The sequence below is a fragment of the Salvelinus namaycush genome, chromosome 29 (genome assembly GCF_016432855.1).
Source record: "Salvelinus namaycush isolate Seneca chromosome 29, SaNama_1.0, whole genome shotgun sequence".
Lineage (NCBI taxonomy): Eukaryota > Metazoa > Chordata > Actinopteri > Salmoniformes > Salmonidae > Salvelinus > Salvelinus namaycush.
In genome coordinates, this window is record NC_052335.1 from 1,005,547 (window position 1) to 1,019,596 (window position 14,050).

The following is a 14,050-nucleotide window of genomic DNA, read 5'->3' on the forward strand; positions in this document are numbered from 1 at the left end:
GAGGGGAAGAGGAAACATGAAAAGAAAGAACATCACAAGGAGATGAGGAAGTTTAATGATATGCAACAACATGGGGAAGGATGTCAGGAGTGTGACAGAGTGGTAGGGTGTGTGTGTGTGTGTGTGTGTGTGTGTGTGTGTGTGTGTGTGTGTGTGTGTGTGTGTGTGTGTGTGTGTGTGTGTGTGTGTGTGTGTGCGCGTGTGCGTGTGCGTGTGCGTGTGCGTGAGAGAGGGAGAGAGAGAGAAATGCTGTTCCGACTGAGTACTATGCGTGTTTATATTGTGAGTGTGAGTGTGTGTGTGTGACAGGGCAGCAGCAGCTGGATCTGAAGAATAACAGCCTGAGATGTAGCAGACAGCCCCCTGGTGAGAAGTTCAGGAGCGAAAGAGAAAGAAAATAAGAAAGGGGGGGCATGGAGGGAAAGAGAGGACAGAAACTCAAAAAGTGGTCCAGGAGTCCTTCAGAAGTCGTCAGAGTCAGAAGTACTGAGACACAGAGGGGTCAGAGAGCATGCTGGGTAGAGGTGTCTGTCTGTATGCAGTCCCATAGCGGCAGGTAGCCTAGTGGCTAGAGCATTGGGCCAGTAACCAAAAGGTTGCTGGATCAAATCCTGAGCTGACAAGGTAAAAATGTGTTGTTCTGCCCCTGAACAAGTTAACCCACTGTTCCCCGGTAGGCCTTCATTGTAAATAAGAATTTGTTCTTAACTGACTTGCCTAGTTAAATAAAAATAAAAAATTGCGATATCTACAGCTGCTTCTCAGCATAGACTAGCTCAACAGCCGACATCTGTCCTAGAGAAGACAGACACTGAGCCATACAGCTATTAAACCCACACTATTAAACTGAGAACCCAGACAAATAAAAGGCCCTGGACCACTTGCTGTGGTTTCATTATGGATTATTTATCTCCAGCTGGCTCTCTGAATTCAATTCAATTTAATGGGCTTTAATGGCATGGGAAACATATGTTTACATTGCCAAAGCAAGTGAAATAGATCATTAACAAAAGTGAAATAACAATACATAATTAACAGTAAACATTACACTCACAAAAGTTCCAAAAGAATAAAGACATTTCAAATGTCATATTATGTCTATATACAGTGTTGTATTGATTAATAAATAGTTAAAGTACAAAAGGGAAAATAAATAAACATAAATAGAGATTGTGTTTACAATGGTGTTTGTTCTGTACTGGTTGCCCTTTTCTTGTGACAACAGGTCACAAATCTTGCTGCTGTGATGGCACACTGTGGTATTTCACCCAATAGATATGGGAGTTTATCAAAATTGGATTTGTTTTTTCGAATTCTTTGTGGGTCTGTGTAATCTGAGGGAAATATGTGTCTCTAATATGATCATACACTTGGCAGGAGGTTAGGAAGTGCAGCTCGGGGGCGGAGCTAGCATGTTGGAGTGAACGGCTGTGTGTGAGAGAGGCTCCTGCAACTTTTTTTGCGAAACAATCTAACTTAATCTACTTTATGGCACTTTTTACAACAAACGTCTCTTTCTAATACAATATTGTAACTTTCTATGTGAAAATGCCGAGTAATAAGGGACCAAAAGACAACAAATCCACATCGGAGGCCTACTCCCCACCAAACAACGAGACAGACATGGCGGAAGGCACAGGTAACAACGTGACACTTTCAGAACTTACCCGGGCTCTGGGAGTACTACGTGTTGCTATAGCTGAGGGTTTTCAAGGCTACTTTTGCTGAACTGGACACCAAAATCGAGAGCACCATTCGAACGGTTGCTTCGCAGGGCCAGAGTATTGTGGACCTTGAGAAAGCTTCTGAATTCAACGCTGGTAGGATCGACGAGTTAGAGAAGCTATGCACGTCCTTGCAGGATAGTGTGCAGAGGCTTTCTGTGAACGTGGTCGACCTGGAGGGCCGATCCAGACGTCATAACCTTCGCGTTGTTGGTCTGGCAGAGGGGGTGGAGGCGGGCTCTCGCCCCACCGACTTCTTCGCCAAGCTATTGAGGGATGCAATGGGATCGGATGTTTTGGCTTCAGATCCCCAGCTGGACCGTGCACATCATGCCCTTGTCCCAGTGCCTGGACCAGGCCAACGTCCTCGCCCAGTAATCATCTGTTGTCACAGTTTCAAGACCAAGGATCTTATCCTGCGCAAGGCTCGAATGAGGGGTAACCTGTTACATAAAGGACACCCCTTCCGTGTCTATGAGGATTATGCGCCCGATGTGGCAAAGCATCACGCCGGCTACAGAGATGTCATGACCAAACTCTACAAACTCCATCTTCGCCCAGCCTTGCTCTTCCCTGCAAGACTCAGAATTACCCCTCCTTCCGGTGAGAAGATTTGTCTCTCCTCGGTTTTGGACGCAGAGAAGTATATCTGGGAATATACACCAATCCCCCGTACGGGTTAGAGTGCCTTGTCATTGTGTGTTAGGGTCTGCTCATGGACTCGAATCCATACTATACCATAACGGGAGAAACCTTATTAAACTGTCTCAGCAAGGGCTACCGAACATGTAAGACGCTGAGCCGACCAATGGAGGGCGATCAGAGCTCTTATTTAACGTTAATTTCACTTTCATTCCGGCTAGACGACTGACCTGTCGTTGGAGTTCAGAGCGATGCCTGTTTGGGTGGCCTTCCAGGTTTGATCATTGACACTTTTGGATGGATATACTTATATTCCCCCATTTTAGTTTTGTTTCGTTATTTATTTGTCAATTCTTACATTATTCTTATTACCATACCATTTATTTATTGCTTGCAGGGGACTGGGGGTGATGGTTGGGGAGGGGCAGACACCTGGATAGCGAGTTAATGTTTTGTGCCGTTAAGATGCTAATTGAACACTTTACTCACGGGAGCCTCCTCAGTTCATATGTTAGTAGAAGTTCTAGGATAGTGAGAGGTGAACGTATAGTTGGGATTTTATTTTTGTTTTACCTCTTGTTCGAGGTCGCGCCGTGCATTTTTGGCATCGGCCAGACAATGTGTTTATTATTTTTATTTTTCAATTTTTTTCTCTCCTATTTGTGTATGCCTGTTAAAGATGGGTTGATGGGGGGGGTAAATGTTGGGGAAAGTAGGGGGACAGGGTGGAGAGTAAAGGTGCTTGCCGGGGGGGAGGGGTTGGTTGGATACTGCTCGGGTGTAGGTGCTACATATGTTGATCGTGATGGTTTGGTGCGCTTTCTTACCTTTTTATTGAGTTACATGTTATGCAGGCCACCATAGGAACTACAAACGAGAGGAGGGCGGGACTTACATTCACTTCCTGGAATGTCAAGGGTTTAAACAAACCAATTAAGAGAGGCAACGTCCTAGCCCACTTGAAAGCACTCTTGTCTGATATTATATTTTTTCAAGAAACCCATCTGAAAAACAATTCTCATGTATCACTCTAACTTCTCTGCCAAAACGAGAGGCACAGCAATTCTGGTACGGAAAGGAATTCCCTTTCTACATAAAACCACTATTGCGGATAAAGAGGGTCGTTATGTGATCGTAATAGGAGAGATCCACTATACTTCTGTAACTCTACTAAATATCTATGGGCCAAACATTGATAAGCCCTCTTTTTTCAAAAGAGTCCTTGCCCTGATTCCAGATATCTCCGATACTAACCTGATCATTGGAGGGGACCTTAACTGTGTGCTAGACCAATATTTGGATAGATCCTCTACCCGGCGAACCCCTACCTCCTAATCAAGCGAATTCTTGAATACCTACATAAGAAATTCTAACTTATTTGATATATGGAGGATCATGGAGGTAGGGAATAATCCTTTTACTCTCATGTTCACAATGTTTATACTCGAATTGACTACTTTTTGGTTGATGCGAAATTACTCCCCTATACCTGTAATGTGAGGTATCATGATATTATAATCTCGGACCACAGTCCACTCACCTTCTCCCTGAGATTGGGTGACATTGTACCAAACGAGAGGTTCTGGAGGTTGAATCCTCAGCTCCTCACAAGAACCAACATTCTGTGAACATCTTAAAGACCAAATTACATTTTTCTTTGATACCAACGACAACACAGAGACTACGCCAGCATTATTGTGGGAAACACTGAAGGCTAATTTGAGAGGCTGTATCATCTCCTATCAGACTGCCAGGAGTAGGCAAAACAGGGGAAAATTGGTAGAACTGGAGGGACAAATTCACTTACTGGATAGGGAGAATGCTCGCCATCCATCTATGGAGAAACATAAAAAAAATAACCTCTTTAAAATTTGAATATAATCAGATTCACTCAGCTAAAATTGCTAAACCTTTTCTCTATGCCAAGCAAAAATATTTTGAGTTTGGTGACAAATCACACAAATTACTCGCCAGACAACTTCGAAAAAATGTGAGTGACCGAATGATTCACAAAGTTAAATCTACATCTGGGGAATTACTCTCTTCCCCCAAAGACATCAATGACAGATTCCGTCAGTTTTATGAGACTCTATATACATCTAAAGCGTATCCTAACCCCTTAGTTATGCAAAACTAATTGGAGTATTGTAATCTTCCTGCCCTGAACCAGGAAGATTCCAACTTCCTGAATAAGGAAATATCTCTTGAAGAAATTCGAGAAACAATTAAATCTCTAAAGAGTGGCAAGACCCCAGGCCCAGATGGATACCCTGGTGAATTCTATAAAACATTCAGCAACATGCTCTCTCCCTACCTGCACAAAATGTTGGTTCAGGCCAATGAGGATGGAGCTCTCCCACCTACTTTGGATGAGGCGTTCATTACAGTTATACATAAGGGTAAAGATCCGGAAGAGGTAGGGTCATACAGACCAATATCTCTCCTTAATACAGACCAAAAGATTTTAGCAAAAACTCTGGCTAACAGGCTTAGCACTTGAATTGGCATATTGGTCCATTCGGACCAGACCGGCTTTATCCCTAACAGAAACTCATTCTTCAATCTCAGGCGCCTCTTCAACATTATGTATTCTCAGAGGTTACCTAACGTGGACCTTGCAGTTGTATCTCTTGGCGGCGAAAAGGCCTTTGACCAAGTTGAGTGGTCCTATCTATTCAAGGTCCTGCAGAAATGTTATATTGGAGATGGGTTCATAAATTGGATCCAGCTTTTATATAGGAACCCCTATGCGAGAATACTCACTAACCAATCATTGTCGCCCCGATTTAACCTTTATAGAGGGAGAAGGCAGGGTTGTGCGCTGTCGCCTATGCTCTTCGCCCTAAATATCGAACCTCTCACTCAGGCGATCAGATCTCATGCAGCCATACATGGCAATAATACTAAAGATACTCTAAATAAGATTTCCCTATACGCAGATGACATTCTCCTCTATGTAACAGAACCCCAAGCTAGTATCCCAGCTATTCTTGATGTGATTAATTTGTTTGGTACCTTCTCAGGATACAGAATAAATTGGAACAAGAGTGAATTAATGCCCATACAGTTGCAAAACACCTCTTGGCTAGAACATCTTACAGTTAAGTTATCTTCAGAAAAATGTACCTACCTAGGAATTGTAGTTACCAAACAATACTCCTCACTATTTAAAGAGAATTTCCCCTCTCTGATGCAAAAACTCAGGCAAACATCAAATTTTGGAGAACTCTCCCAATTTCTCTGCTCGGAAGAATTAATGCCATTAAAATGGTCTTCTCCCACAACTGCTCTACCTAAACCAGAATATCCTTTCATAAACAACTGGACTCAATTATCAATCCTTTCATCTGGGATTATAAAACACACAGGATAGATAAAAAAAACACCTCTGTAAATCCAGATGGAAGGAGGATTGTCTCCTACTTTTGGGCCGCTAGCGGCCTACTATTGGGCCGCTAACCTCCGCGCTGTTACGTTTTTGCTGGATGACGCACTTCCATCATCCAGCTGGCTTAGTATGGAGCATGAGGAGTGTCACCCCTTCTCTACTGGCGCTGTGATTTTGTCGCCTGTCAATCTGGAGATATCACTTTATCGTAACAATCCTATTATACATAGCACAGTCTGAATCTGGAAGCAAATTAAAGTCCACTTTGATCTTAGATCAATATCATTCATGCTCCCTGTTGCCAGGATTCCCTCCTTTGCCCCCTCTAACCTTGATAACACCTTTGAGCGATGGGGAGAGCTAGGGATAAGTACCTTAGGGGATCTATATATAGAAGGGACCTTTGCCTCCTTTGAGTTGCTGAGGGAAAGTTATAATCTTCCCAGAAGTAACTTTTTCAGATACCTACAAATTAGAGACTATGTTAGAAAACACCTCCCAACATTTGGGAATGCTAAACCTTCCATGTTTGACGGATGCATAAAAATATTCCCCACCTCAGACAAACTGATATCTCGTCTATATGATGCTTTCCAATCTGTTAGCATAATTTCTACAGATGCCATTAACCTCTCTAGGGTATGTGGGACGCTACCGTCCCACCTGGCCAACATCCGGTGAAATTGCAGAGCGCCAAATTCAAAAACAGAAATACTCATAATAAAAATTCATAAAACATACAAGTGTTATACATCGCCTTAAAGATTAACTTCTTGTTAATCCAAACGTTGTGTCAGATTTCATAAAGACTTTACGGTGAAAGCATACCATGCGATTATCTGAGGACAGCGCCCAGCACACAAAACATTACAAACAGTTACCAGCCAAGTAGAGGAGTAACAAAAGTCAGAAATAGCGATAAAATTAATAACTTACCTTTGACTTACCTATGGTTGCACTCACAAGACTCCCAGTTACACAATAAATGTTTGTTTTGTTCGATAAAGTCCCTCTTTATATCCAAAAACCTCAGTTTTGTTGGCGCGTTTTGTTCAGTAATCCATTGGCTCAAAGGCAGTCACAACAGGCAGACAAAAAAATCCGAAAAGTATAAGTAAAGTTCGTAGAAACTTGTCAAACGATGTTTATAATCAATCCTCAGGTTGTTTTTATTCATAATAATCAATAATATTTCAACCGGACAATAGCTTCGTCAATATAAAAGAAAAACAAGAAAGGCGCGCTCTCGGACTTGGGCAGCAAACAGCTCTGGGATTTCCCAGGGTCCACTCACTCAGAGTGGTCTTACTCCCTAATTTTTCCGAATACAAGCCTGAAACAATTTCTAAAGACTGTTGACATCGAGTGGAAGCCATAGGAAGTGCAATCTGAGCCCTAAATCATTGGATACTGTAAAGGCAGTCAATGGAAAACTACAAACATAAAAAAATCCCACTTCCTGGATGGATTTTCCCAGGTCTTCACCTGCCATATCAGTTCTGTTATCCTCACAGACATTAGTTTAACAGTTTTGGAAACTTTAGAGTGTTTTCTATCCAAATATCCAAATTATATTAATTATATGCATATCCTAGCTTCTGGGGCTGAGTAACAGGCAGTTTACAGTTTACGCTTTTCATCCGGATGTCAAAATACTGCCCCCTACCCCAGAGAGGTTTTAAGGCAAAATGGGAGGAAGAACTAGGGACTGACATTTCTGTGGCAGACTGGGAAGATAGCTTGGAGTATATCCACACCTGCTCCATTAACTCCAGACATCGTCTCATACAATTCAAGGTATTACACAGATTACACTATTCCAAAACTAAACAGGCATAGGATATTTCCTGATACATCCCCTTGTGTGATAAATGTCAGGCTGCGCAGGGTACACTACTCCACTGCTTTGCCCTATGCTCTAGCTTGTATGGTTATTGGTGTGGAATTTTTAGTATCCTCTCTGAAGTTCTGGAGACTTCAATAGACCCAGACCCGCTTCTGCTAATCCTGGGAGTGTCTGATTCCCTAAACGGATTAACCAACCCCTCAAAACAACTCATCTCTTACAATCTCATTTCCGCAAAAAAATGAATCTTGTTGTTTTGGAAAAGGAAGGAAGCACCCTCTACCAAATTATGTCTTAGCGAATTGGCAAACACTGTACACTTAGAAATAATTAGATATATTCTGAATAAGAAATTATCAACATTTGATCAAATCTGGCAGCCTTTCCTCTCTTACTTGGACCAATCGGCGCTATGAATTTGTACATTTTAACGCACTCTCAATTGTAATATTTTAATCTACCTTTGGGCAGCATGTGCTTGCCCCACCACCCGAGCAGTTGGGAGGGGAATAAGGGGGAATAAGGGGGGGGGGGTGACATCTCCCCTCTTTCTTTCTACCTGTCCTGGTTCTGTATGTCTTGTTTTGTAATATTTTTTTGTACCCAGAACTCTGGGTCTTGTTGTTTCTGTCTGCTCTTTTATGTTTAGATAAGAATCGCATACTTGTCTTTTATACCTATACATCATTCTTGTGTGTGTTCAATAAAAAATATTTGAATAAGGAAGTGCAGCTCAGTTTCCACCTCATTTTGTGGGCAGTGTGCACATAGCCTGTCTTCTCTTAAGAGCCAGGTCTGCCTTCGGTGGCCTTTCTCAGACTACAATACTATGTAGTCTGTACATAGTAAAATATTTCCTTAATTTTGAGTAAGTCACAGCGGTCAGGTATTCTGCCACTGTGTACTCTCTGTTTAGGGCCAAATAGCATTCTAGTTTGCTCTGTTTTTTTGTAAATTCTTTACAATGTGTCAAGTAATAATCTTTTTGTTTTCTCATGATTTGGTTGGGTCTAATTGTGTTGCTGTCCTAGGGCTCTGTGGGGTCTCTTTGTGTTTGTGAACAGAGCCCCAGCTTGCTTAGGGGACTCTTCCCCAGATTAATTTCTCTGTAGGTGATGGCTTTGTTATGGAAGGTTTGGGAATCACTTCCTTTTAGGTGGTTGTAGAATATAATAGCTATTTTCTGGATTTTGATAATTAGCGGGTATTGGCCTAATTCTGCTCTGCTCTGTATGCATTATTTTGTGTTTTACGCTGTAAACGAATTCTGCATGCAGAGTCTCAATTTGTTGTTTGTCCCATTTTGTGAATTCTCGTTTGGTGAGCGGACCCCAGACCTCACAAGCATAAATGGCAATGTGTTCTATTTTTAGCCAGATCCTAATTGGTATGTCAAATGTAATGTTCCTAGGTGTCGCTGTAGGCCCTCCTTGGTTGGGGACAGAAGTACCAGATCATCAGCAAATAGACATTTGACTTCAGATTCTTGTAGGGTGAGGCCGGGTGCTGCAGACTGTTCTAGTGCCCTCGCCAATTTGTGATATATATGTTGAAGAGGGTGGGGCTTAAGGTGCATCCCTGTCACACCCCCTGGCCCTGTGAAAAGAAATTGTTTTTTTTTGCCAATTTTCACCGTGTACATGGATTTTATAATGTTGTATGTTTTTCCACCAACACCACTTTCAATCAATTTGTATAGCAGACCCTCATGCCAAATTGAGTCGAAAGCTTTGGTAGGCAGAAGGGGCATTGGTCTGATATGGGGAGTGCTATATGGGTGTGGCCAGGATTTGCTTGGGGTGGTCTTAGCTGGTTGGGGTGTGGCTGGTGATGCTGTGGTCTGGGTGTAGGTCCTCTTGGCGTGGGTTCTCTCGGTGCAGGTCCTTCGAGACGGGGTCTTGCATGTCTGGGAGGGTCACCAGCTGGTTTGGGTGGGGTGTCCGTTGCTCTGTTGCTCCTGTGTGAGGTGCTGGGGCTACGGTTAAGGGTGACATCCTTCAGGGTCCTGGCAAAAGTTGGGATTGCTGCCTTGTAGAGGTGGACCTGGTCGTAAAGGCTGTTCAAGTCCAGGGTGGAGTGGTGGTCCAGGTATACATTAGGTTTTGAGGCACAGTCTCGTGAAATGCTTGCATTCACCCACTGTATGGTGGCAGGGTGAACATATTTTTGTGGTAGCAGGGTGGAGATAACCACTTGTGTGTGGGGGAAAGTGGAAGAAGCTTTTTCAATCACTCCATTGAGTGCTGTTGCCACCCTTACCTGCTGGGCCCTCAGGTCATTTGTGCCCGTGTGAATTATAATGTGGCTGGGGGACACTAGTCTGTCCTTTGACAACAGCACCAGGGCATGCCTATTGTTTAGGAACCAGAGTTTGGAAAAAGTCCATCCTCTTGAATGTATTTGCCATTTGAGTCAATGAGGAGCACAATCTCTGGCTTTTGTGTGTCTTCAGTAGATGTGGGGGGGTTGTCAGTAGGGCTATCGGGGGAGCTGACAGGAGGGCTGTTAGGAGGGGGTGGGGTCTGTTGGGTTGGTGGGTCCTGTGTTGTCTGACCCATTGTGGTGTTGAGGATGTGGTCCGGGTCTGAGGTGGGCTATTCTGCTGACTTTTCTGGGGGAAGTGTCCTGCTCTCTGTCACACCTTCAGCTTTCTGATCTTGTCCTTCAGTGCCATGTGTGCCTCTAAGTTCTCTCACCTCAGTCCGTAAAGCAGCCAGCTCTCTCAGACAGCCGTCCAGCTCCACCTTCTGCCCTCTGGGTCTTGTTGGGGGGGGGGGGGGGTTGTTGTTGTGCTGGTCTGTTTGGTGGGCTTGTTCTGTCTGGATTGTGTGGATTAGCTCTCTAAGGAGATGGAGGAGCAGTGCAGTTGTGGGACCTGGGTGTGTTTAGTGCTGTGGGGGTGACCATACTCATCTACAGGACAGTTTGAAGAGGTGTGATCAGACTCACTCAGGATGGGGGAGTCATCCCAGAGAGAGATCTTTTCCTGCAGTGCTCTCTCTTTGATCCCATAAAAGTCCTGCTGGAACTGCATGAGGATGCCCTGCACCATTACTATCCCAGACTTGTACACGTTGACAGAGGCTGGTTCAATTTCCTCAATGTCTACTATTCTGAGTTTCCACTCTGGGCCAATACCCTCTCTCTTGACATAGGGGTAGTGTGCTCTTATAGCACTGTCCCATGCCAGGGAACGGTCTGCGTGGAAAATTAAGTTGCTTATGTTCCCCTCTTTGTAACAGTCAGCAAATCGTGTCTCTGGATTGTCCTTGAGGAGTTTTTTCTGTACTTATCCTTGCAGGATTATTTTTTATATCTATTGGGATCTGTATTGTAATGACCTCTGGACAGGGACAAGCCATGGGGCTTCAAAGGCCAATGCATTTGGGTGGGGGGGCTGTGAAACTCTCCTGCCATTGTTGGGCTCAAGAGTTTTCACACATCTGACTTCACACTTCAGTGCTAATTGAAGGTGCCTGTTCTGTCCTAGCATCTTGGTAGCTTAGTATACTTATTTACTTAGCTTTATGTAACAAAATTACTTTGAGATTATTGTATTTTAGTTTTTGGCTTCAGAAGTAGCTTCAGACTGAACATTACTCAGTTTTGTGTTGGATGGTATTTCCAGGTTCCGCTGTGTTTCTTCTGCAGGTTTTGGTTTGTTAGAAGTTTTTTCTTGATGGTGCTTGTAGTATCGTCCATTAGGGTAATTTTGTCCAAAATCAAGATTTTAGGTATGGAATTTTGATTTGGATTGAAGGTTTTAATTCACATGTCTGCAGGGGAGTGTACACACACGCGCACGCACATACACACAAACTGAGAGCCAAGTAAGCAAACATGCACACCAACAGTATAAAGATATAAAGTATTTTCCCTCTCAGGTCAAAGCTGCTATTAGCCTGGTAGTATTTGCTTGGTTTGATCAATAACGCAGTGGTTGCATCAGTAGTGTTATCACACACAGACACACAGACTAACATTCTAACCAATGGGGCGTGGTTTTGAAGAGGTTCTTACCAATGACATCATGGTATGTTTATGGGCTGTTCAGGTGCTGACTAATAAGGTGTCAGGTTGGAATAACATTACCCAATCTGGAGGGAGGTTGCTGTGATGCTCACCTGTAGGGTGTGAGGATGTTGAGGGGTGGTGGCTGCTCGCAGAGGTCAAACGTCTCCTGCAGGGGGATGGGCAGCGACTGGCGGGAAAACAGCTGCTGGTCCTGGATGGTGGAGCTCCTAAATGCCTTCCTCATAGTAATGTCCTGGAGAGATACTGGTGAGAAGGAAAGAAAGAGAGAGAGGTAGTCATGCAGAAGAACAGCTCCTGACTTTTTGGTTGTTAAAGGTGAGATGAACACGATGAAATTAGAAAAACATATATAAGTAATCAAATTGTACAACTGAAGACCTTCACAAGAGGAAAAAATTGACCGTGTGAGTTAAAAGAGCGATCTTAAAGTGGAACTGACAGCATTTTAGCAACATTAACTTAAATCTTATTACAATCTGTTCATATACTGTACACCCCCAGGAATAATATGACACTTTAAAAAAATTCTGACAAGTGAGCACTTGTTTGAGAATTACGTATACTAAGGCATTTGTGAAACTTCTACAGCAATATAAAGTGGGAAAGCAGCTGTGCGTTTGGTCAATTAATAGACACTGCAGGAAATAAAACCTAATAGAAACATCTTTACAGTCCTATCGATCAAACAACGATGGAAAGCTAAGGCTATCTGTTCCCTTACAAAAAGGCTTTTGTTGCTACAAACATCCTGCAAGTTTGTGGCAAATTTTCTGCAAACTAAATAGTGTGCCACAAAATGTTGCCAGAAGTTTGAAAATGTTTTGTCATGAGTGGTGAATCTGCGGCAAACCAACAATAATATTTATTGCCACCAGTGGCAAACAGTTTACCAGAAACCGTTTCTGGTGAACACATGAGTTCCAAGACCAGTAATTCTGACCATTGATGACCAATCAACGAAACTGTTGGAAAATGGAAACCAAGCTATCAAGCTAGCTACAACTGTCACGAACCGGCTCAAAGCCCATAACAAAAGGGAGACCACATGGAGATAAGGAATAACAAACTATATTTATTAACTAAGGTAAAGTAAATAAAAATTAACAATGGTGTGTGTGTAGTCAGTAGTCAGTAGTGTAGGTGAGTGGTTGCGTGTATACATGTGATAAGTAGGGGTGTTGAAGGGTGCCAACACAAACAAACCAAATAACCACAACCAGGCCACAACCAAAATCTGTCTGTGTCTGACTGGAGAGAGTCTCCCTCTATGAATGGGGAAGTGGTGTATTTATCCTGGGAGACACCGTGTTTCCCATGTAGCTGACGACCCTCCCAACTCCGCCCACCGGCATCCTACTAAGGAAACAAGAACAAAGAAAGAATACGGCAGACAGAGTGGGAGGGTCGTCACACAGCACCTACCATAGTCTTGTGAGTGTCGGTGAGTGTCTAACTTATTAATTAAACTTCCTAATAAACTTTAACATTTTATTAGCTAAATTATGGCTAGTTAGCAATGTCATGTTTCATGGGATAGATTGAAACACATTTTGTTGATACCAGTTTCATTCTGTCAGCGCCACTGACTGACTGGCTGGCGCTTACCTAGCCAATGTTATCTATCATATTTTTGCACAATTTATGTGATAAGAAGCTAGCGAACTAATGATTTGCCTAAACACATATTTTTAGGTGAATACGTTGCTGTCTTTTAATACCAATATGCATGTCAATATGCTAGTGTCACGGTTCAGTGGCATGTTAGCTAGCACAACTGCTAAGGTAGCTAGCTAGCTACCAGAACAGAACTTCACTTTTGCAGATGGATACCCATCCCCTACCCATGGATAGGACTAACGAGCATGCTCGTGACGCTAGCTTGTTGTCGCGGAATACAACTACATTTACAGTTTTTGTTGACGTTTGGCTAGCTAACTATGTGAGTGTCTGTAACGGTGGCTAGCTAACTTTAGTTAGATAGCTAAGTCTGACACTTCTTCTGGACTGTCTCGGACACTGTTTCACTCGTTAGCCAACGTTAGATAAGTTAGCTGACTAGCTTAAGTTACAATAGCTAGATTTTACTTATTCTCCATCTGGGTTCATTTAACCAAGCTATTTGGCAGGCTTATCTCATGCTTGCATGGTGATTGATTGAGTTAGCTAGAGTTACTGTACTGGTTTATGGCTGGGACCGCACATTTGTGTCCCGGATTCCTGTTAAGGAGCAGTTAGCTGCTAGACCATGAAAATGGAGCAGACTAATGCTAGCAGTGCTAGCCCACCGGTGTTTTTATCCACGGCTGGGAACAAATGCGTCAGGTGTGATATTTCTTCCACACAACAACAAGATGAAGATAATGTGGAACTGGAATATGGACAGGGATTTGTCTGCCTTAAATGCACCACCATCAA

General features: G+C 43.1%; 1 protein-coding gene across 1 annotated transcript in view; it reads right to left on the bottom strand.

Moving 5' to 3' along the window:
* wasf1 (WASP family member 1) overlaps nucleotides 1–14,050 on the bottom strand; it is a 61,740-nt gene that overhangs the window by 15,233 nt on the left and 32,457 nt on the right. Inside the window, exon 3 of the mRNA XM_038968729.1 lies at nucleotides 11,725–11,878. Coding sequence (XP_038824657.1) covers nucleotides 11,725–11,878 — 154 coding nt within the window. The remainder of the gene's footprint in view (nucleotides 1–11,724; nucleotides 11,879–14,050) is intronic.